The sequence below is a fragment of the Nesoenas mayeri genome (genome assembly GCF_963082525.1).
Source record: "Nesoenas mayeri genome assembly, chromosome: 1".
Classification (NCBI taxonomy): domain Eukaryota; kingdom Metazoa; phylum Chordata; class Aves; order Columbiformes; family Columbidae; genus Nesoenas; species Nesoenas mayeri.
This window is the reverse complement of record NC_137541.1, coordinates 14,310,629-14,333,510: the sequence shown is the minus strand read 5'-3', so window position 1 is coordinate 14,333,510 and position 22,882 is coordinate 14,310,629. Positions and strand designations below refer to the sequence as shown.

The 22,882-nt window shown below is 38.9% G+C and overlaps 1 protein-coding gene across 1 annotated transcript in view; it reads left to right on the top strand.

The window, feature by feature from the left end:
* Positions 1-22,882, top strand: part of RELN (reelin) — a gene marked incomplete at both ends in the record, with an annotated part of 285,441 nt that overhangs the window by 77,265 nt on the left and 185,294 nt on the right. The window contains one exon of the mRNA XM_080343887.1: positions 4,228-4,363. Within this exon, the coding sequence (XP_080200013.1) occupies positions 4,228-4,363 (136 nt within the window). The remainder of the gene's footprint in view (positions 1-4,227; positions 4,364-22,882) is intronic.

Genomic DNA, 22,882 nt, shown 5'->3' with positions numbered 1-22,882 from the left:
ACTTTCTATTCAATATTTTTTCTTTAGCCCTTGATTTCTTGTATTTAATCTGTGTCTTGAAATCTACCTCTTCACGTAGAAGTTCTTTGATTCAGTGACTATAGATGGTGCATTGAATAGGGCTAAGCACATTTTTAAAAGTTTACACAATAAAAGCAGCTGCTGAGTAAAATCTTGAGAGGGACTGAGCATGTCTAGTTCCTCCGCTAGCAAGGCTGTTGGCAGGTACAAAGCGTGTCTGGGATTTGACTGATTATACTGACACGCCTAAAGCCTCAGAAATTTTAGGGGATGGAAAATCTAAAAGGTGCAGATGTCTGAAACACATTAGTATGATAAGTGCACACTGTAAGACACAAGTGAAAAGGAGTTCAAAGAGATAGTAATGGTGTCTTTGCATGTAGCACGTTTTAGAGCTGTGGATGTGCAGCTGTAAAAAACCTTTGAACATTTCAGTATTCAATAAGTCACATAGAAACAGCTGATTATTTGCAAAAGCTTTTATAGAATCTTATACAGACAGATCTTAAAATTTCACCTTAAGATTATTACTTTTGTAAACATTAGACTTGAACATATATAGTTGCACTGGTCAACAGGACGGGCCAGGGGATGCTTGTAGAACAATGTTGACCAAACACCTTAAGTGAAGACACGCTGTCTTCAAAGCTGTCTGAGGTACAGACAGGATACAGTTTTATTCTGAGAGCTGCTATATAATAGGGCTTGTCTTGTTTTAATTTTATTTTTTCCAGCAGAATGCTGTCTCGTATTTGTCCTTTGATTTGTTGCGGGGCAAATGTTCAGTCTGGGAAGCAGCTTGCCAGGTCAGAGTGAGGATGGAGAAGGGAGGAATTGCCTTCCACAGCAGGACACTGCAAAAAGGCTGGAAGCAAGTCCTTACCCTTATTTTAGTGAATTCTTAGTATCAATTGTATTGTTCAATTTTTCACACTTTAATGATTTTTTTATGTTCACATTTTCAGTAGGAAACTTTGGGTTTAAGCATCATAAAGGTTCTTTTAATATTATTCTGTCAGTTGCTGAAGTTTTAGCACTTAATTTTTGTGAAATTTTCTGAAGACTCTGAGCTACTAGCTGGAGTTGAGGTACACAGTGAACATCCAGCAGAGTAGGAGTGTTGTTTTTATTGTAAAAATTACCACAATAAATTTTTAATAAAATATGAAGGTTAAGTGGCGATAAAATCAGAATTTTGTGTATTCTCTGTGCAATTCATTGACATTTTTATAAAAAAAATGAATGAGTTGTTTTTCATTGTTTAAAATTTATTCTAGTCATTGCGAAGTTGTTCTTTTTTTAAACTGTAAATCAAAGGAAAAAGAAATTCTCCACAGATGTTGTATGTGTTTGATGTATTAGACACATTTTTGCAGTCCACTGCCTGAAACCTAGGGAATTCATTAACTCACAAGTTGCTGCCAAGGAGGGAAGCTATCACATTTCCCAAGCTGGTGTGCCTGTCCCCTGGCTGGGGGATGTGGTAGGGCAGTCTTTGTCCTCCCTTGTATTTGGCTGATTCTGGAGAAAGGGGGATTTATTCAAACTGAAGGGCTGTTCCTGCTTCCCCCCTGACAGCGTCTGTTATTTAATTAACCTGCTAAATACTATAGCTGGCTCTGTTTCCCATTGTGCAGACAGAGGTGGTGGCAGATGAGAGCTGGTGCTCCACACCAGTCGCAGGGACCCTGTCTCACATCACTGAAGTCATTGGCATAGCACAAATTTCAAAGAGAAAGGGCAAGACCCACAACTTTGGGAAAGAAGATGAGTTACCACCTTTTACCCTCAGCAAAGCAAAGCAGTTGCCCAAATACCACTTGCCCTGCAAGGGGCCTCCCTGGGTATATGTATTTTTGGACACATCTGCCTCAGCAGGGCACTACTTGATAGACTTCAGCAGTGAGCCTGGGCACCAGTCAAGTAGGTTTCTTTTAGGATGTTAATACCACTCATCCCAATTAGGCAAGGAAGGCAAATAAAGACTTAAAATGGCAGTACAGCATGGCAAGAGATGGCTAAACCTCATCTGCATTTAGTGTCTTGCAATAAGCAAGAGACAGTAAAATACCGTCTCCCTGGATTTCCCTACTACTGCTCTCCACAAAAGAGGCTCCACCCAGGGGAGCCTGAGCCTTCTCCATGGCCATCCTGACCCAGCAGGCTTTAGCACCTCCTGGGGATTTCATAGAATCATAGAATAGTTTGGGTTGGAAGTGACTGTCAAAGCTCATCCAGTCCAACCCCCTGCAATGAGCAGGGACATCTTCAACTAGATCAGGTTGCTCAGAGCCTGGCCTTGAATGTCTACAGGGATGGGGCATTTACCACTGCTCTGGGCAACCTGTTTCAGTATTTTACCACCCTTGTTGTAAAAAATGTCTTACTCATGTCTAGCCTGAATTTCCCCTCCTTTAGTTATAAACCATCACCCCTTGTCCTGCCTCAACATCCCCTTCTAAAAAGTCTGTCCCCATCCTTCTTATAGGCTTCTTTTAAGTACTGAAAGGCTGCAATAAGGACTCCCCATAGCCTTCTCTTCTCCTGGCTGAACAAGCCCAACTCTCTCAGCCTGTCCTCACAGGAGAGGTGCTCCAGCCCTTGGATCATCTTGGTGGCCTCCTCTGGGCCTGCTCCAACAGGTCCATGTCTGAAGGGAGTGTGAATGATGGAATGATGGAAGACCTCATGTGTATGCTTCATTGGGGAACTAATTGAAAAAGCCCTAGTGAGAAGGTTGTGGTGGTTTCTAAAAGGTACAGGCATTGCTGCCGTCACCCACTGTCTCCTGTCATTCCTGAGAGAGATTACTTAAATTCGCTGTGGTTTCGTTTTACCTCCCCCAAAATTGAAGCTGGTTTAGAATGTAACATCCCTCAGGATGAATAACATATATAGCCCTGAGCTGCAGTCTATGACCCTCACCAGTACCTGGATGGGATTTCAGGTGTTGATTATGACCCATAAAACGGCACATGGTTTGCCTGTGAGGCAGCCCCCTCCCTGTGCCGTGCTGCTGGCCTGGCAGCCCCTGGAGAGGCACCAGGCTGAGATTCGGAGAGTCAGATATGGGTTTTCTTTCTTTGTTCATGATTGAATTGCAACAAGTAAACATCAGAAATACCAGCCACTATAAACTTTCTGAGATACAGTCACCTAACAGTGTTGAGCACTGAGGTACCTGCTACCATTCACTTTTCTTTCTCATCCCATTAACAAGGTTTCAGGCCATGTCAGTATTTTCTGAATTGAAGGTTCAATATTTGAAGTAACTCAGAACAAGGCGTTTCCTTCTGATAAGTGCATTCAGAAGAATAGTTTCAACATTTAATGTTTAATGTACTAGGATTAAAGGTATAGTAATCCACTTGGGTGAGATTGCCTTACTTTAAGCCAAAGGTTGTTAAACAAACAAGTAAGTTTTCATTAATTTGTAGGAAACTACATAAGGGCTCTGAGGGAGAGAAGTTTGCAGTCTGATGTTGAGTTTTTGTTCAAAAATACAATTCTTTTGTCTGATGATGCACTGTAGTAAATTCCAAAGGGAGGGATTAATAGATGACATTTACATTCATCCATGTATTAGAGACTGATTCAAAAAAAGTTGAAAAAATGTATACCGGTAAAGCTGCTGAAGGTTGACACATTTATTTCACATCAGAAGACAAGTTCATGAATCCAAAGATAATTTGTTGGGGTTTTTGTTTGTTTGTTTGTTTGTTTTTGTTTTGTTTTTTCTTTTCAAAATAGCTATGCCTGTCTATTTTAAGAGAGCACCTTTCTCTAAAAGCTTTGTTTTGCTTATTAAAACAGCGTTATTTCCTTCAGGTTTTATTTTCTTTTAGATCTGTACTGTGTGTAAATCAGGTAATGGAATCCCACTGATGTACATCAGCTGTCATCCAGCTCCTCCTTTAAAAATGGAAATAGTTCCTCTGGTATTGGTCTCCTGAAGGATAACAGTAGGAAATACATGGAGCCTTGTAGTAAATACAAAGTCAACCTTGGCTTAAGCAAAGGCCAGTTCCAACGTTTTCATTGGCATTAATTCTAATTACTCAGTGGCATACTCTTGATTTGGTTTTGTTTTTTTTTACTCCATGTTGCCACGATGAAACACATGGCACATCTATTTCTCAGTCTGTTAGCACCTCACAATGAGCCATTAACATGTCATTGTTTATTTCCCCTGTGTCTTTCTCACAGGAATTATGTCTGACCACCAGTTTGGAAACCAGTTTATGTGCAGCGTGGTTGCATCACACGTGAGCCACCTCCCGACTACAAACCTCAGTTTTGTTTGGATTGCTCCACCTGCGGGGACGGGCTGTGTCAACTTCATGTAGGTATATTTGCAGCACCTATGAGAATATGATCACTTTGGAGATAATGAAATGCTCTGATCTGCTTGCACTAGGACCTTATGTCTGGGTCAGGGAGTCAGTCCTGCAAAGTGTAGACTTTAATAAGAAGTAAAAATATTGAGTTCTTCCTGGCTGAAGAGTTTCTGTGCATATTTGGACTTTATATTTCACAGTATGTAGGAAGAAGACTGTTTTGTAATGTAGCATGCCATCAGAGCAATAACATGCAAGTGCACCTAGCCTAGCATTTCAATAGAAATTGATTCCTCTTAGTTATTAATCACATCATTGATCCTTTAAGTATACAACACATTTGCATTGACCTAAGTTTTTATCTGTTGTATTTAATAAGAGTTAGGACATCACACAGATGTATTATTCAGTTTGTAAGCAGCAACATAAAATACAAGTATTTGAGAGCAGCCATACTCAAGTATTTACTGTTTCTAATAATAATAATAATTAACTTCTGCTTAATTCATCTATTTTACAACCTGGACAAAATCAAGAGGTCATTTTACAGGGTTTTTTGATAATTTATTTTAAAGACCTAAATCATCATTTGACAATTTAGCACCAGCAAAACACACAGCTTAACATGGATTTTAATAATGCATATTGCTATATTTTACCTTAAAGTAATTTCTAATTATTTGTCCCAAAATTTTGGTAGATCACATTCAAGAGAATAAATACACCTGGAGTGGAATTGATAGTAGAACATATTTCAAGTTAGACCTGTCCATAGAAAAAAAAAGTCAGACTGCTCACTAACCAGATAAATGAACAGTTGCAAAATTTCAGTGTGCAAGACCTTTTGAGTGTTCCTGTGACTGTTCTGTTCGTTAAAACAAATCTTCCTCTGAGTATTATTCCTTTTCTATCTGTATTGAGAAGCTGCAGGTAAATGCCCCGCATAATCAAGTCATTTTACTGTTTAACATGTTGTAAAAAGCAAGAAGTGAGTGACATACTTCTTTGAGAACATAAATTGCTGATGGTGAACACAGTACTTGTTGATTTATTGATTTGTGTCTTTGATATTTCCATATTCCTACATAATGCATATATTTTGCCTGCACTGTTACAGCACATTATTTATTAACTGCAATGACAATGTCAAGACATTTTTATTTTAACCTTCTTTTTCTTCTAAACGTCTAACAGTATATTGGGAAAAAATTAGTTTTGATGAGTAAATGTAGTTGTTTCTCATTAATTTCTACAATGTACCAGAGAAGCTGTTTACAACATTTAAGATTCCTATTCACTATTAGGCAGGAAATACTGCAATTTTTTGACTTAAATTCTGTGTCAGAAAAGTGAGCCTCATAAAATAGTTGTATATACCTTGAGGAAATCTGTCAATTGTTGTTTTTTCCTGTGGAAAATCTATGAATTTTATACTTCCTTTAATTTCTCTCTAAAAATAGTCTCCTTTGTTGATCAACTTGTAGCAGCTAAATTTTGTTCTTTGAGCTGCCTGAGAAAAATAAGGAATGAGATTTACATATTCTCTGCATACTAATGCTTACACCTTCTCTTCGTCAGATTTTTGTTTTTCCTGGTATTTAAGAAATAATTGCTGGTGCTAGCTTGCACAGGAACTGTGAATGTTTTTATTTATATGAGATGTGACCCTCCATTGCAATTTTTGAGGTCAGTTATAAACAGTTATTTATTTTCCTGTGACTGATTTTTTTTTTTTTTCATGATTTTGTATTGGGTTTTTTTGTTCATTTTGTTCATTATTGAAGAAGAGTTGACAAAGAGCTCTACAGAAATACAAATACTATGACCGCTGATTCCAATTTAAATGGAATTAAAGGGACTTTTTCTGAGACAATGAGTGCTTGCCTATCTTGAAATCAATGCAAAGTTCATCACTGTCTTCAGTGGAAACAGTGTCAAGTCAGCATTGAACAGTTTTGGAAATCCAGCCTACATTTTTGTGTTTGTATAACCTATAATGCACCTCCTCAGCATGGGCTGCTCTTGAGAAACTGAGGTCTTTGCACTATGTTAGTAAAGTCTTCAGCCATGCTGCAGTGTGCAGAACACACATAGCAGAAATCTGGATTTCTTCTTGACTGTGTAATTTGCAGCATGGATGTACACCTACAAATGTCAGCAGTCAAAGTGCAGGGACAGCAAAACTGTCCTTTCTCACTGTCTGTGGGACTGGCAGGGCTGAAGGGTCTTATCCTGCACTGACGAGCTCAGCAGTGTAGCTGCTCCCAAGATCCCTGACCCAGGTGTCCATCAGTCTCGGTGGCTTTACATACTGCCTCACCCTGTGGTATAAGGATGCTCCATGGGTGATACTCGTTTGGCTTTGAGGATGAGCAAAGTGATGCAGTTTGGTGTCCCATAGGACACATTCAGACAAGAGGGGAAAGCCTCAGCTTCTCTGAAGTTGGTGTTTATTCCAGGATCACACTTGGCTGCAGGATTCCTGGGGAAATGTGATCAACAGCTGATAAAAATGAAGGACGTAGAAATATATTTTGCCGCTCATCCTCCTTCTCATTTTTTATTCAGCTGCCCACTCTTTCTTGCTTCAGCTGTTGTTTCTCCTGCCTACTAAATCACAAGTTGCAGTAAACAAAGCTTTATTTGTGGCATGGTGTTAGTCCACCTGCCTTACCCAGTTCTCTTGACTTCAGTATTTCCAGTTGGCTCTAGCTTGTTCAACTCCATTTTCTCCTCTATAGCAAATAATTAACTTTTAAAAGATTTTTTAACACTTGAGACTAACTACCAGTCTAATTTAAGTTTAATATAAATGAAAATATTTTTAATTTAAGTTTAATTTAATATATATTAAAAGTAGTTACAAAAGATGCTTGAGTTGATAGACTCCAATAACAGTGCAATATAGGTAAGAGCTTCCTACACTGTTTGTTGCCAATACGTCTGTGATTCAGATCAGCTCATTAGTCTTTGACCTCTCTGGGGATGAATAATAAGGTTATTAATTAGCACTAGCTTTGGTGTGTGGTTTTTTTTGCAGTGTTGATACCTCTCCCTGGACAATTCTTGGGAAGAGGTGGACAAAGGTCACCAGGCAAATCTCCCACATACCAGTGCACAGCTAGCTTTTATTAACTGCCTATGCTATTAACCTCCTCTGGCTTCCACAAGCAACCTGGATATGACACAGAGAAGTTACGACCCTGTAGATGTCATGGGCAAAATTCTCTTTTACTTCATCCGTCCTTTTTGATTTACTCTTCTAGAGCTCAGTCCTGAAAAAGACTGAACCCCTAAGAAATAAGATTTGTGTGGTGATGCTGTCAGTATGTCCTCCCCCCATAGCTCTTATACCCACTGGTAATAAAACAAACATAACAGAGGTGCTGAGATATCAAGATACTAGGTTTCATAAAAACCAGCAGCCAGTAAATTTGGATATTCCCAGCAACAGTCCTGCCTGGTACCAGAAATTTTCCAGGCACAAATTTGGCACTTTCCAGCTCCCAGCCCATGATGCATTCCCAGGCATGGCCAAAGAAGATGGCTCCTGGCCATGGTTAGTTTGCTAAAACAGCCAAGTGATGGACACCCAAGGTATTGCTGCTGTTGCAGAAAAGGAGGGCTAGCAAAGCTTTCATCCTCTGGGATGAGGGGAACTGGGACCACTATGGAGAGGGATGTGGTGCTCAGGTCCACAGGGGGCTCCTGCAAGGAAGGTGGGCTTATTCCTGGGGATGGGAGATGCAGGTATGCAGTAAACTGGGATTCACACCTTGTACAGAAGCTCGCCAGCATAGCACTCAGTTTCTTTCCTTCCTCCCTGCAAGATCCCTCATCTCTACAATTTGATGTACTCCAGTTATTGTTTCCCACTGATGATGTGCAAACTTGTTCTTAATTGTCCTGTTGAAGTATCTTGTTATGGCTAATAAGTAAATATTTAGAAGTGCTCTTTTATAAAATAAACTTCTAAGGGAAACACAGCCGCTGGTGTCCCCATAATACATGTTGGTATAATCCTTTAGTATTTTTTCACCATAGATACCTCCAGACAAGATGGGGAAATCAAAGCTAAAATGCATCATTTATTGCAGAACAGTTTTCTTAGCAGGAATTTAAGACTGTTTTAAAGAGATGTTGAGCACTGGGGGCTCCTAAGCAAATTAATGGGGTCTGTAAATACTCTTTACCACCAAAAAATGGTAGGTCCTCCTTTACACTAATAAGTCATTTCTCTGATCATGTACAAATTTGTAAAACCTTATATTCATAGTCCTTCAGCTAGGTTTCACTCTTTGTAATTTCTGCTCTAAGCTCACACTAACCTAGTTAAAACTCAGCCTGTCAGGGGGGATAATAATGGCTGTTGAGCAGGGTGGCATGTCGGCTTACATCTTAGGTTGTTAAGCCTGTTTTTTTACAGATGGCTTAACTTACTAGTTTGTAAAAGTGATAAAGCTGATCTAAATTGCAAAAGCAAATTGTATTTTGACCATCAACATGGTTTATCACAGAGTAGAATAGCTTGCTATAGAAATTACTTTAGAAAATAAAGGTTTTTTTCTTATATAGCCATTTTTGCTGGTCATTGAACAGGTGTCTTATAATTATGATTGGGTCTATACATGTATTCACTATAACCTCTATTAATAGTGGACTGGACTTCTGTAATGCTGTCTTCCTGAATCTCATAACCCATGTAAGAGATGTGACCCATCAGCACTGCTCTTAAAATTCTGTACATTAGGAAGGCTTTTGGAAGTACTAAAAGGCCCAATCATATGTTATTTGACACCTGTTTAGCATAGTTTATGGTGCAAATCGCTAAAAGGGAACAGGAATAGCTGTGGCAGTGTCCCCCTGGGAAAACAGAGGTCAGGGAGCTGTGGTTGCTGAGCCAGGGCACTGGCACATCAGTTCTCCTGAAGCAGGAGCAACTGGTTCTCAGCAAAACCCCTGGAAACAAGTTTGAGACTGAATGCTGAGGCAGACAGCTGAACAATTGAAAGAAACTTGGAAGAAACTTTCGGGAAAGGAGATGTGTTTTTCACTAAGAATATGCCTTTTCCCATAATCACCTAAAGATACAACTCCTTTCTGGGAAATTCAAAGTACGCTGTTCCAGAACTGGTCTTTTAATGCCCATATGTTTAAGCCTGTTTCTAGAAACTGTCAACTGTGTTAATATATGAACTTGAAATATCATGCTGTGCAAACACTACAGAACATAAAGACTGTGATTGAGAGTCTTGGTTACCTATTTAAAGCATTTATAGAAAACCTATGATAATAATTATGGAAATATTGAATAAACATCCAAGAAGATTACATGGTTTGCTATACTAATCCTCTAACCAGGGTGGGAAAGAGCTATATTGTCTGAAAGAACCACATTCCCCTGGTAAACCACTTAGCTAAACTGTCATTTAAGACACTGTTTACAGTTTTGGTTTTTTTTTTCATTTGTTTGAAAGAAATACAGAGGATAATCTTCAAGATTAGGTACACAATAATGTTTACTCTATACACAGTGATAATAGACACAAATATTAAAAGTGGAAAGTAAACAGAAAATACAAATGTCAATACTAAGGTCCCTTAGGTCCCTTGTATTTATATATAATCACTCAACTCTTAATTATGTGGTCATATAAGTTTTTGTCCTTCATGTTCTTATGATGAAACAGAATTGGACAATGAAATACGTTGTTGTTTGTAGCATCCTAGTTGTCGCCATGATTTGCAATCTTTGCAGCTGGTTGAAAAGTGTGTTATAATGCACATGGAAACCTGAATGTATAGAGAGCCTTGGTTTTGGGGTTCTGTGAAGCACCAGCTCCCTGCTTCAGTTGAGTGCTGCCCTTCTCTTCCTACTCTTTATTGCAAGGTAAGGGTGAAGCAGGGTATTTCTTATCACTCTGATGTCGAGGTGGACTCCGTTTGAGACAAGGGTCACGGAGGCACCAAATAAGATATAGTCCTGCTTTATAGTCAGGGTAGTTCTAACATTAGCCCAGTGTTGCAGTCATTTTTCCATATTGTTTATAACTTATGCCTTATGGAAAAGAAAGAAATCATCAGTAATTGTTCCTTGTTGGTGTGTCAGTTTACTGGCACTATGCAGAAAAATTACTCCTTTGCTTGGTTTTCCACTTCCATGGGTATAGGCATTGTTGTACTGTCAATCAGCATTATATATAACATTCTGAAAATCACGAGCCAACATTTGATTCAGATCTTGGCTCTGCTCTCATGTCCCGTTTTGATGTGATGCCCAGGTTACCTCCTTCATCTACTGTGTTTGTTAATTTTCCAGTGAAATGCAAACATGGTGCATGGAATCATTGTAGCTTCTCTAAGTATGACCCCAAGCAGCATAGACTCAACTGACTGTACAGAATTAAATTTAGCTTGTCTATTAGTTTTGTCTGAACTTCATCTATTTTCTGTGGTGATAAAGCAAACAGAGATGACGAGTGAGAAAATCTGTGTGGTTTCAGAAACTTTGTTGGCAGAAAAACGTAGCACAAAGTGTATCTTGATGGTAAATTTTTAAAAATGTTTAGAGTAAAGGAAGAAAACCATGAGGGCGATGGAAGCTGATTGCACCCGATTTTCTGCCCCTCAGAGGGATTTTCAGTTGTTTTTGACTGAAGATAGGATATTTGGTTATGTCTGGGTAGGTATTAATGTGTGAGCTGTGCATCTGTAACTCCCTTGAGACTTAATGAGGGTGTAATCTGGTTCCAATAGACATCTAGGGCCTGGCACTCAGTTTTACATCTAGTGAGCGGTACCTGCAGGTCTAGAAGGCCTCTGTAGCTCTACTAGTTTCTTTAGGACATTCAAAATTATTTTAGATATATTTACACAGCTGAATCAAGACCTAAGTCTCCACTGACCAAAATAGATCACTAGCTACCTAGCTCCCATGTAGATCTTTATGCAGGCATCTGTTTTAAACTTTTGAAAATCAGGATCTGAATCCCACCCAAACAGACTCAGCTGCCTAAACATAAGCACCTTGTACAAATCATGAAAAGGAATTTTTCATCCCTACTACCCTCAACAGTCAGTAGCTTTGTCTGTGTCAAGAATTTCCAATGAGCAGGATGCTGAACAGTTGAAATCTGCTGAAGAATATGAATAAAAAAGGCAACTTTGCATGGTTAATATAATCTTGCCTTTTTTTTCCTTTTTCCTTGGAGGTAAAGCCTGTTGTCTAGTATTCTCTTAGATGTCTGATACTTTTACTGGAAGTCCACTTTAATGAAAGGAATGTTCAGTTTTTAACATTTTCCCCAAGTGTGCATACACTGACCATTTGCTATTTTACGCTCCTCATGCTGTGTAGGCGCAATAAAAGCAGAACCAACAAAGCCAGGAAGAATGGGTATGTGAACATTTATTAAAAATAAAAGCACATGAAAATTCAAGTGATAAGTTAGTTGGACTTAATTCAGAAGATGAGTAAAAAAGCATAAAATGCTACTTCCATCAACATTGTGTAATGCCAGAATAGGAACTGCAAGATGGTACAATATTAGGATGGTTTCTTTTCTTTGATACAAATTTAATATATCACATACTTGTAATGTATAATAGGGAGAAGAAGGCTCAATATAGCCTTTGGCTACTCCGTTAGGATTTTGACATGGTTCCATATAAGATTCTGGCACCTCCTGCATGAAATAAAATGAAATTCAATCATTTTCTACTGGTGTTATCTAAATAATAAAACAACTGACTGTACGGAATTGTGGTGAGAATCACTTCCCTTCTTACAAATGTTCATTTAGCAATTCTAGAAGCAGAGATTAGATTTTATGTTCTTCACTTTCTGCACATTATTTTTGTGCATGAGACCATCAGTTCACAATCTGCAGTACAGTTATCAGTAGTCACGTTTAAAATTCCCTCTTGAACTTTGTTTTTCTCTCTCTAAAATTTACCCTCAGGGTTATTTTTCAGAGAGTATTTTAGATCATCAACACATAAATCTTTGTTTCATACAAAGAGGTGCTTCGTCTTCCTCTTTTCTGAAGATGACTTAATTTTGAAAACATGACTAGGCTATAAAATACATTTTACGCACTCAGTTTGCTTCCACTAGGAAGTTTTCCTGTGTAACAGAGGAATTGAATGAAACATCTTTTGGCTGCTAGTAACTGATCAATAACAAACCTTTCAAAATGACATGGTAGAAGAATTATGCTTAATAAAACAGGTATGAAACAGTTTTTGTGAATCCTTTTGGAAATGTTGGTTATACAAAGAGTGAGCAATAAACATACATGAACCATTCTGTAGGGGTAAACATCTAGTGCATAAAAACACAAGTAGGGGCAAAGGCAGAGTACAAATTTTTAGGAAGCTAAATTTCAGTACTGCAGACAAGCCTGTAAAACCTGACACTGTCTGCATGGAAGCCCTTTGTAGCTCATAGAATCACAGAATGCCTTAAGTTGGAAGGGACCCATAAGGATCGAGTCCAACTCCCATCCCTGCATATGACAACCCCACAGCTCACACCATGTGTCTGAGGGTGTTGTCCAGTCTCTTCTTGAACACTGTCAGGCTTAGGGCTGTGACACCTCCCTGGGGAGCCTGTTCCAGTGCTCCAGTACCCCCTGAGGGAAGAACCTTTTCCTAATGTCCAACCTAAACATTCCCCTGGCAAATCTTCCTGCCATTCCCTCAGGTCCTATCATCGGTCACCAGGGAGTTCTGAAATATCCACCTGGTTGACTGAGAGGGTCTGATAATTTCAGTGCCATCTCTCAAGTGGATAATAAAACACGTGTCCAGTGCACTAATGAGTTTGAGATAAGTGTATTGTCTGTATACTTCTTTGGGAAGCACTTGACATCTTGCAGGGGCTATTGCTGAATAAACATGTGAAGAGCTCAGTACTACAGGATGCTGAGCACTGGCCTTGATCCAGCAGAGCAATCATGTGTGTCCACGCTGTCATCAAAGGCACAGAAAATTCTTTTTGTATTTTTTAGAATTCCTGCCTTTGAATTACTTGTTTGAAATTTTGCTTTGCCTGTGTACACAACCAAGGACATACAAGGCTGCTCTGTCCATATTCTCAGTTCACACAAGTTAACTTACTTTTCTTGCCTTGTTTGTTTGGATGAACTTTAATAGAGTGATCTGCAAAGTATTATGTAGACATTCAGTAATATTCAGTAAGACTTCATGTATGTGTATAAAACGTAAAAACTTGGTTATGATGAATGTGAATACCCAATAAGACAAAAAAATGTTTCCCTTTTTCCACACTGGGATGGTCTCCTCACATCTAGTTCTAGCAGAAGTTTAAAAACAAGAAAGAAAGAAATCTTTTCCTTGAAGATATAAAACCCATTAGTTCAGCTTTTGTTGCCCACATCCTGGGAAAATTTGGATTTGAGTATTCAGAATGACCATGACCTCAAACTAACTGACAGAATGAACTAAAAAATGTCTCTTATAATTATAATCTAAACTGTACTTAACAATGAGGTATATCCCTCCCTTCACAGATTGAGAAACTCAGATTTATTATTAATATTTAGATAATTCTTATCTTTGAATATAGAATGAGATATAATTAAACCAGTTTATAATTATTAATTATAAAATCTTATAATAATATTATACACAAAACAGTACAGAGTAAATAATAAAATATAACGATCCTTCTGTAACCTTGGTATATACATTATACAAATGTCATCAGAATGGAATTGTGCTAGGAAAATATTTGATAGTGTCTATCTTTCTCTGATTTTCTTGCAGTATTTATGAATGACAGTTAATTATTTTGATGTCATCCAGAATACAAACATTGCCTAAATGCAGTGGTCTGTATATGATCATATTGTGCTCTATATAAGTTAATGAACTCTGTCCTCTGAGCCAAAGACCCCAGCAGTCAAAAGAGCTCTGAAGCTTGCAGAGGTTTCTGACACAATTACTATGTGGCAGGTAAAAGAGGAAACATATAGAGGTAGACGAAATAGTAGTAATTCACTTGCTTTGTTTTTCTTCTATTTACATTAGAGAGGTTTAAACCAGAACCTTTTAATAGCTCTCTCCATTTTTCTCCACTATCTTGCACTGTTTGTGCTCTGGAAAAAATGAAAGCCATTCCTGAATGACTCCTGAATGAGAGGCTCATTCCTGAATCCAGTGTGGCATGTCTGCCTTGTCTCCTTTTCTCTTACGGCCTGGAATACACCCTTTTTGAAAATCCCCATGGTAAGTGGCACGATCATCAGATGCACACAGCCTCCTCGGGTGAGCACCCTCTCTCCCCTACTGCGGCAGCCTGGTCCTTTCAGGCAGGAGCCCACGTGGGTCCATCTCTGTGATGAGAGCCAGCAGATTTTAACAGGTGTCTATTGCTGGCCCATACAACAGGGCCCTGGAAACGTCTGCCCAGTGTGGAAGTGAAGAATAAAGAGAAATGCACAGAATTAACTTTCAGAATTAAAAACCAGTTTATTCATTTCCCAAGTCATCATATCTGCCTTACTAGCCCTGTTAAAAGGCCAGGATGGCTGCATTAAAGTGTTACATCACTTGCATCTGCTCTGATGGCACCTGCTCCGATAATGATGACACGGTGGTGGTGTAATGGTGGATGCCATCATGACATTGTAATGACAGGGTCATCATCATAGCAGCTCTCAGTGAGAGTTCTGTTCCACTCTGTTGTGATACAGAAGAGTTATCACCTAGGACAAGACTTGGAGGTCCTACCCTAATTCAAATAGAAATAAATTTTATTTTAAGAGCAAATTATCGAAGTATTTCAAATACCATTTTCTGGCTCTTGTTGCTGCTTAATGGCTGTTGTCATATATTCTACAGATACAATACCATTGTAACATTATGAAATAGGGTTTTGCTAACATGGCATTATTTTCCTTATCACTGTTGAGTGGCTTGGATCTTTTAGTTCTTATTAGAAATGTAGCAAATATAGCATTTGCTCTTACAGCCTTCTAAATATCCCTCTTAGCTCAACATAAGCTGTTTAGCCCAAGTGGTAATGTACATTTACTTGAAACATTTTCAGTGAAAAATTTGTTTTTAAAGTCTTAAACAGTAAACAGCTCTTCCGCAATTTCTATGATTTCCCACCCAAGTAGGGAAGAAATTAAAATAGCAAGTTTGAAGAAATGAATAATGGAAGTCAATCTCTTTTTTTTTTTTCTTTTTTTTTTTTCCAGTATTTCACTAATTTGAGGTCAAATTTTGCCTACATATGACACATCAGTTGCAGTCAGGACCCAAAGGCATGCTTCATAAACTCAGCTCCTATCAGTTTTAGTGTTTATGCAAAGGATTATAACCGACATGAACAAATTACTTTGCAGAACCTACTTATGCATTCAAAGAGCAACGTCCTAAACATCCTAAAATACAAAAGATAAACAGTAGAAACACTTCCAAGCAGTATCACAGACTGTTCTGCAAAGCAGTGAAGATGTTAGGGCCATAATTTGAACGATCATTTTAACAAGCAAACAGAGGGAGAATATGTATGGTGAGTTAAGCTGCATAAAGCCTTTCTTCTAATAAATCCAGATGTAGGCATTAACTCGCATATTTGAGATGGCACGCTTATTTGCTAAGAGCAAAGATGGTTAGAAAAAGGCTTTCCTGACTGAGGATAAAAGCTGGAGTACTCTTTAATTTTGGTTACTGCCAAGCTTATTTCAACAACCACAATAGTTATTTGGCTCCATACCAAAAAGTAGCAATACAGTACTTACATGTCTATGGATCAAAATTAGATGAAAAATTGCTGTTTCTCATCTCCAAAGCCATTTGCCACACATTTTATAGGCCTCAAGATGCCTTTTGTAATATGTGATAACAGAGCCAACTGAAGCATCTGCCCGGGAAGAGATTACTTTAATTATGGACTCAATGTCCTATTTTCTGCAAGTGTTCCCCAGAGAATTTCTTACTGCTGGATGAGAGGTGTTATGATGCACATTAAAACCTACAAGTCAAACAAAAGAGGTTGTAAAAGTGCGACAAGGACAACTGTAAAGTCTCCAGTCTTGCATTCAGGGGCTAAAAAAATAACCCTGAATTCTACAATGATAACTTTTTAATTAGTCTAACACCTGTTAAGATAAATTCCCAATAATATAAAGGAACAATGAATGTTAAAAAAAATCATTTTTTCCCAACCCTATTATGTTGTAAATGGATTAATCTATAAAAGTCTTTAAAATACTCATGTTTTCCTTTTGATGTTTTCAACATAGTAGTAGTTACTAATGATGTAATGTGAAAAATTCAGCAAAGAGTTTTCTTATTAGCTTCTATTTTTGTAACATGCAAAGTTTCTCATTAAGAATTCATTTACTTCCCATTGTAGTATTGTTGATCACAATTAACGCACTTGATGTTAAAGTGGATGTGCTGTATGCGCCTATAGAAATTCTGTGTAAATCACCATTGATTTAGCACAGTTTAATAGCTACTTAAAATATTCGTCATTCTCTCTTTATCAATTATAATAGAAGAAAGCCTGGAGATCGTCATTAGCAGCTGTTGCAATGATGAGCTAAATTTTTTTCTTTACACAAAATGTGATAGAAGAGCTGTAGGGATGGCTTGAAGATGCTTTAACAGCATGTGAGATATTGGGAAACTTCCCTAAAATTTGTTAGATTGCCAAAATTAAAAGGGAAAATGACACTTCCAGAAGATCCAAAAGTTTAAAAACAAACAAACAAACAGAAAACCTATTTGAAGTGCATTTAAATCAGAGGGCCAAATCCAATAGCATTTGGAAGTACTTCCTTTTTGGTCTTGTACAATTATTAGAATGGTTTATTCTCTTAAAACAGTAGAGTAAATGCTCATCTTCTACAAATAATATCAACTAACATTAGGGATTTTTTGGTTTGCTGATTTTACATACTGAAGCGAAATCAAGTCTGAAAAGGGTGTTATGTAGTCAGTGCTTCTCTGTCTGAGTGAAGTTAGTACGGAGATTTCATAGCTTAGCAAATTGTAGTATTTATATAACCACGCAGCTTCCAGCCTCAGGAGGAGCTTTCTTCTGGGGGAACTGAGAGTGTTGGGTAGGGGTCACATGTGTCTCCTCTTCATGGTTTCCAACACCAGTTCCTGGGGAACACCTGCTGTTGTGTAGCTTAAGCTTGTAAGCCCAGTCAGCATGATGTGTGGCCCAGGGATACCTGATTTGCACCTGCAGGACTGCATTGGGTTTGGAGGTGGTAGCACCCATTCTGTCTGGGCTGTAGGACTGCTCATTAACTCACATGACAAAGGCTTCTACATAGTGGATGGAGAAAGACAAGATAGTGAAGGTGTCTTTTTGTGGAGCCATTCTGGGCTAGGAGGAGCTGGAGCTCAGCTCTCTGCTGCGTACCACATGGCATGGTGTCCTGAAGTCTGTGGGCTGGAACAGGTACCTGTGCAGAGACACGTGGAGTCCAGCACTGTGGAAGAATTAGGGATTAAAACTCAAGTCCCTTTTCTGTCTGCTAGACTTTTCCCTGTTGATTTTTTGGTGACTCCTTTCTCTGGCTGTAAGAAACTGTAGTGCCAGGGTTTAATGGAAGGTTTTAGCCTGTCAGTTAGTGGGAAAATCCCTGCTCTGTGCAGGGAGATCCTTGGACCAAGGCGGGAACTGAGTCAATACAGATAATTTCCAAGCTTGATGCTTTGCTGTTTGGTCTGTTACTGAGAAGAAGGAGGAAAGGGTCACTAACCCTAACTCTTTAGCTTGGAGAAGAGGAGACTGAGGGATGACCTCATTAATCTTTATAAATTTGTAAAGGGTGAGTGTCATGAGGACAGAGTCAGGCTCTTCTCGGTGACAACCAATGATAGGACAAGGGGCAACAGGTATAAACTGGAACACAGGAGGTTCTATTTAAATTTGAGAAGAAACTTCTTCACAGTGAGGGTGACAGACACTGGAACAGGCTGCCCAGGGAGGTTGTGGGGTCTCCTTTTCCAAACCCTCCTGGACACATTCCTGTGTAACCTCATCTGGGTGTTCCTGCTCCAGCAGGGGGATTGGACTGAATGATATTTTGAGGTTCCTTCCAATCCCTGACATTCTGTGAGGCAGCAGCCATGGTTTACTGTAGTGACTGAGGCTACTTTTCTTGAAGCTGGATGCGGAGACATAGTTGAAAAGTGAATGAGCAGGATCATGCCTGGTCAAACACCGGTGTTCCTTCTGGAAGTTTGGGAGAGAACTTCTGCCTTTGTCAGGCTGTGGAATTTGCACATGCCTGAGTCCATGTGCCTTGGAAACTTTTAGTGAGGCACTTTGGTGCATCTGGAGCTGGGCTCCCCAGGCTGCTCTCCCAGGTTTGTGTGCCCTGCATACCACTAGATCCCCCTATGGCACTCAAGTCATGCTGAAAGTCATGTGAAATTTCAACTGTGATGTCTGCAAGAGCAAACATTTCAGCTATGAGACTCGTCCTTGCCGGCAGCCATGCAATCTGTTTGGGTATTTTCCTTCTTGCCAGGGAGTACTGACCTTTCCTTTGGGTGAAGTGTCCTGCTTTTGAGCTACTGTCCATTTTCTCCCAGAGCTGGCACTGTTTAGTGGGTCACCAATGTTTTTTAGCCAGATCCTTGTGTTTTAGATACTATGGGCAACTGGGTCATTGTTCCAATTATCTGTGTGCAAATTGTTGTCTTTTATGTTTCAAGGAGTCTATTTTAGAATCACCTTCACACAAAAAAAAAGGTTCCAAGAGGCCAGACCTCTGTTATTACTTAACAAAATGAAAAAACCATTGCTTCAGAGAATAGTGGTGTTTCCTCCAGTGGTTTTGAGCAATGCGTTTCTTACTCTATGTAGCCTTTAAATCGTTAGATGACTTCTTTCTTCTCTTTGTTCTCAGCAAACAAGAGTTAAGTGAGTAAAGGGATCAAAAAGATAGCTCTGCTTCTGAGTTGCTTTTTGCACTATCACCTAATGTTGCTGGTTGTAGCTCAAGTCCTTCTTCTGCTACCTTAGCCTGGCTGTGATGGTCGCTGGCAGGAGGTCTCTGCCCATCTGGACAGGAGGCAGTAACTGTGCTGTGGTGGCTCCTGCCTCCTCCAGCAGCAGAACATCCTCGTCAGCCTTTTCTCCTTCTTACAAAGCTCATTTGTAGATCTATGATAGCAATATATCTGGTAATAGTGAAAAAATTCACAGTACTAGTAGGGCACTGTGATCATTCTAAGTCGGGCTTCAGAAAAGTGCAAATTGTTTAGCATTAACTTCCTGAAAATGAATACTTTTTTCATATGTCTATTAGTGTATCTCTTTGTGCTTTTAAATAGATGATCACTGTGACTCTGAAGCCAAATTGAAATCCAACTTTGCAGTGCCATATGGCACAACCTGCAGACACTAAGACTCTGGGAGTTCATGAATTAGATTGCCAGACTGATGTGGTGGATAAGTAGATTGTCATAAAAGTCATTAGTTTCAGCGCATATAGATTGCACTTGGCCTTTTTTGTTGTTAAGCTTTTCAAGGTTGATCTTTTAATGCTTTGTTGTGATGGAAAAAGAAAGCATCTCAGGCAGACATTTCATGGTTACAAATGAATGTAACAAATGAAGTATATTTTAACTGAATTAAATAAAATAACAAAAAGATCTTACTCTTTCTAGTATTTGGGATATGTCAGGAAAATTTACTTGTATTTGTAAGGATATTTCTGTGTTTGATTTGTAATTCACCAGGGGCTTAACTAGTAGCTTAGATTACTGCTTGTGACTATATTCCTAACTCTGGAATACTTTTGGCTACAAGTCCCCATGGACTAGAAGAAATAAAAAATAATTTAGAAGTCAGAAACAAGTATTTCTGAGGTTGACAGATGTTGTGTAATGGTATGTAGATAACTATTGGATGGCTGTTACATTTGTCAGTAAAGATAGTTTCTTTGCAATAGTTTAGTTTAGTAAAGGTAATGTATTTGCATCAGCAGCTTATGACTCTTGATCTATATTTGTCTCATAGGTAGTTAGGCTGGATTTCAGAGCTGAGTTTTCATCCAGTTTTCGGCAGCAGCACTTCTCTGGTCTTCAGTGTGACTTTTAACAGGAATTCCCAGCTGCATCTACCAGGGAATGACAAAGCCTGGGCAGAGCAGTTAACCCTTCTCAGTGATCACAGAATCATAGAATCATTTTGGTTGGAAGAGACCCTCAAGGTCATTGAGTCCAACCATTAACCTAACTCTGGCACTAAACCATGTCCCTAAGAACTTTGTCTATACATCTGCTAAACACCTCCAGGGATGGTGACTCCACCACTTCCCTGGGCAGCCTGTTCCAATGCTTCACAACCCTTTCCAGGGAAGGATACAAGCCTCAGCCGAAACATGAACATTAAGCCAAGTGTATGAAGTCTTCATGACTTTCATTAGATTTCCAGAAAATAACAAAATCATAGGGCAAGTGAAACACATCGTTTGTCAGTCCTGGAAACTTTGCATTGCTCGGTTGACCAGTGCTTTAATAATAACTGTAAACTTTCAGATATATTTGAAAAATGAATACATCGGCTTTTAATAAACCCTGTTTCTTATTTTGTTCGAATTGGCAAAATAATGACGTTATTAGGGCTTATTCTCTGTGTGAAAGTGTGAATGCAGAATACATTTCATGGCTGATTTATGAACCCCTTGAAAATATGGTTTATAATGAAATTCAGACAGACCCTTTACAAAGTTAGCATAACAAATAGCAATGTAATAATACCTTTCACGACTGTGCATTCCCGCAGATTTACTCTAAGGAAGCACTTGCCAAAGGCTGCGAGCACTTCCAGCCGGGCTGGGCAGAAACCTGCCCGCCTGCTGCACCGTGTGGAGTTCTGCATTCGCAGAGACTGTATGGGTGAAGTTAAATCAGCAGTAGTGTAACCAAAATAGCATCAAACTAAGAATAGCTGTCTTCAGCTACGGAGCGATTGCCGGTCTACTAAGGCAAAACATGAAAACTTTTGCTTCCGTCAGTGTTTAATTTCAGGCTCTTGTTAGAAATAGGAAAAATAGCTGAGGTAGTAGCTAGAAAATCAGTAATGACTTGCACTGTCATTGTTCATACAAGAGTCTGTATTTATATTTTAAAGCTTTATTTTGATGAATTTCACCATTGATCCAGGTCTCTACAGACTGAACTCTTGATGTATATAATGTTTGCAACATATGAAATTAGATTCTGCCGCTATGTTTCTCTGGGAACATTTCTTTTTGTACAGAATAACTTGTGCCATAGCTGGGTAACTGGGTCAGGCTCAGGATTTTTTATGTGGAAAAGTCTGGGCTACGGCCATCTCAGATTTAATGTACATAACACCAGCGGTTTGCCACTAGGAATTTCGAGGGCATTATACTGACCTCAATCTGCTCACGCAACCACTGAAACAAATTAAAGAGCAAAAGTGCTATGCAGCTGTTAGTACGTAAAAGGCTGTTGGAGGCTGTTGAAATAAAAAGCAAGGGTTGGACCTACAGTGAGTAGCATAATCCTTGGTCTCCCCATGAGTGATATACAGCTATGGATAAATGAAGCTAAATTTTAGCGTTGAAGTTCATATACATAGAGTATAACTACATTTTTATTCTAAAAAAAAAAATAGTTAAAACAAAGATAGACTAAGTGGTTTCTTTTCAAAGGAGAAGTTAAAATGAGAGATATAATTCCAGATGGGATAGTTAGAAAGAACTGTTTACTGTGTTTCCCATTGGCAAATTGTTAGGATTATTTTGGGAAATACAAAAATGGATGGGAACAGAAAAAAACAGCTTGTGGTGAGACAGTGAAGCTTGTGGGGGTGCAGGTTAACCCCATCCTTGGACGAGTCTGTGCAGAAAGTGAGCACCCTGCCTACAGAAATTTTGGAAGACATAGAAATCATTGAGTGTCTAATTCTTTATTCTTGCAGAAAGTTTCAAGTTTTGTTGTTGCTGTTGTTTTATTTTGTTTTTTAGTTTTACTGGCATGTCTATGCCTGACAGAGTCCACAAATCTCCACTGTCAAAAATCAGATTATGAGGTGACTCAGCACTGGTTTACTGGGGAGAGGAGCAGAGGTGAAGGAGCCCAAACAGTTTGGAGAAGCCCAAATCAAGGCTCAATACAGATCCTGTTCTAATAATTCAAGCAATTTTATTTCTCTTTTTTAAGCACTGTTTTGTAACTAAGGTAAAAAGTTCTCATGAAAAGGTTTTATCATAATGTGTATGAAATGGGGACAGTGTCCATCTCCTGCAGTCAGCCTTGGCCCTCAGCTTTTTCACTGTGATTTTAGCAGTGGAATTTGTCCTTTGTGTTAATAGACTTATGAAATAATAAACCAACCACCCTGAGTGCAATAGCATACAAATTGTCAGACTATTTTTTCCTTTTTTTTTCCCTAGCCAGGCTAAGTATCCTGAAAGAGCTATATTTGGGCCAGCATGCTGGGGTGCGTGGTCCATTAACCAGATTTCTTAGGCTTACAATCTTGG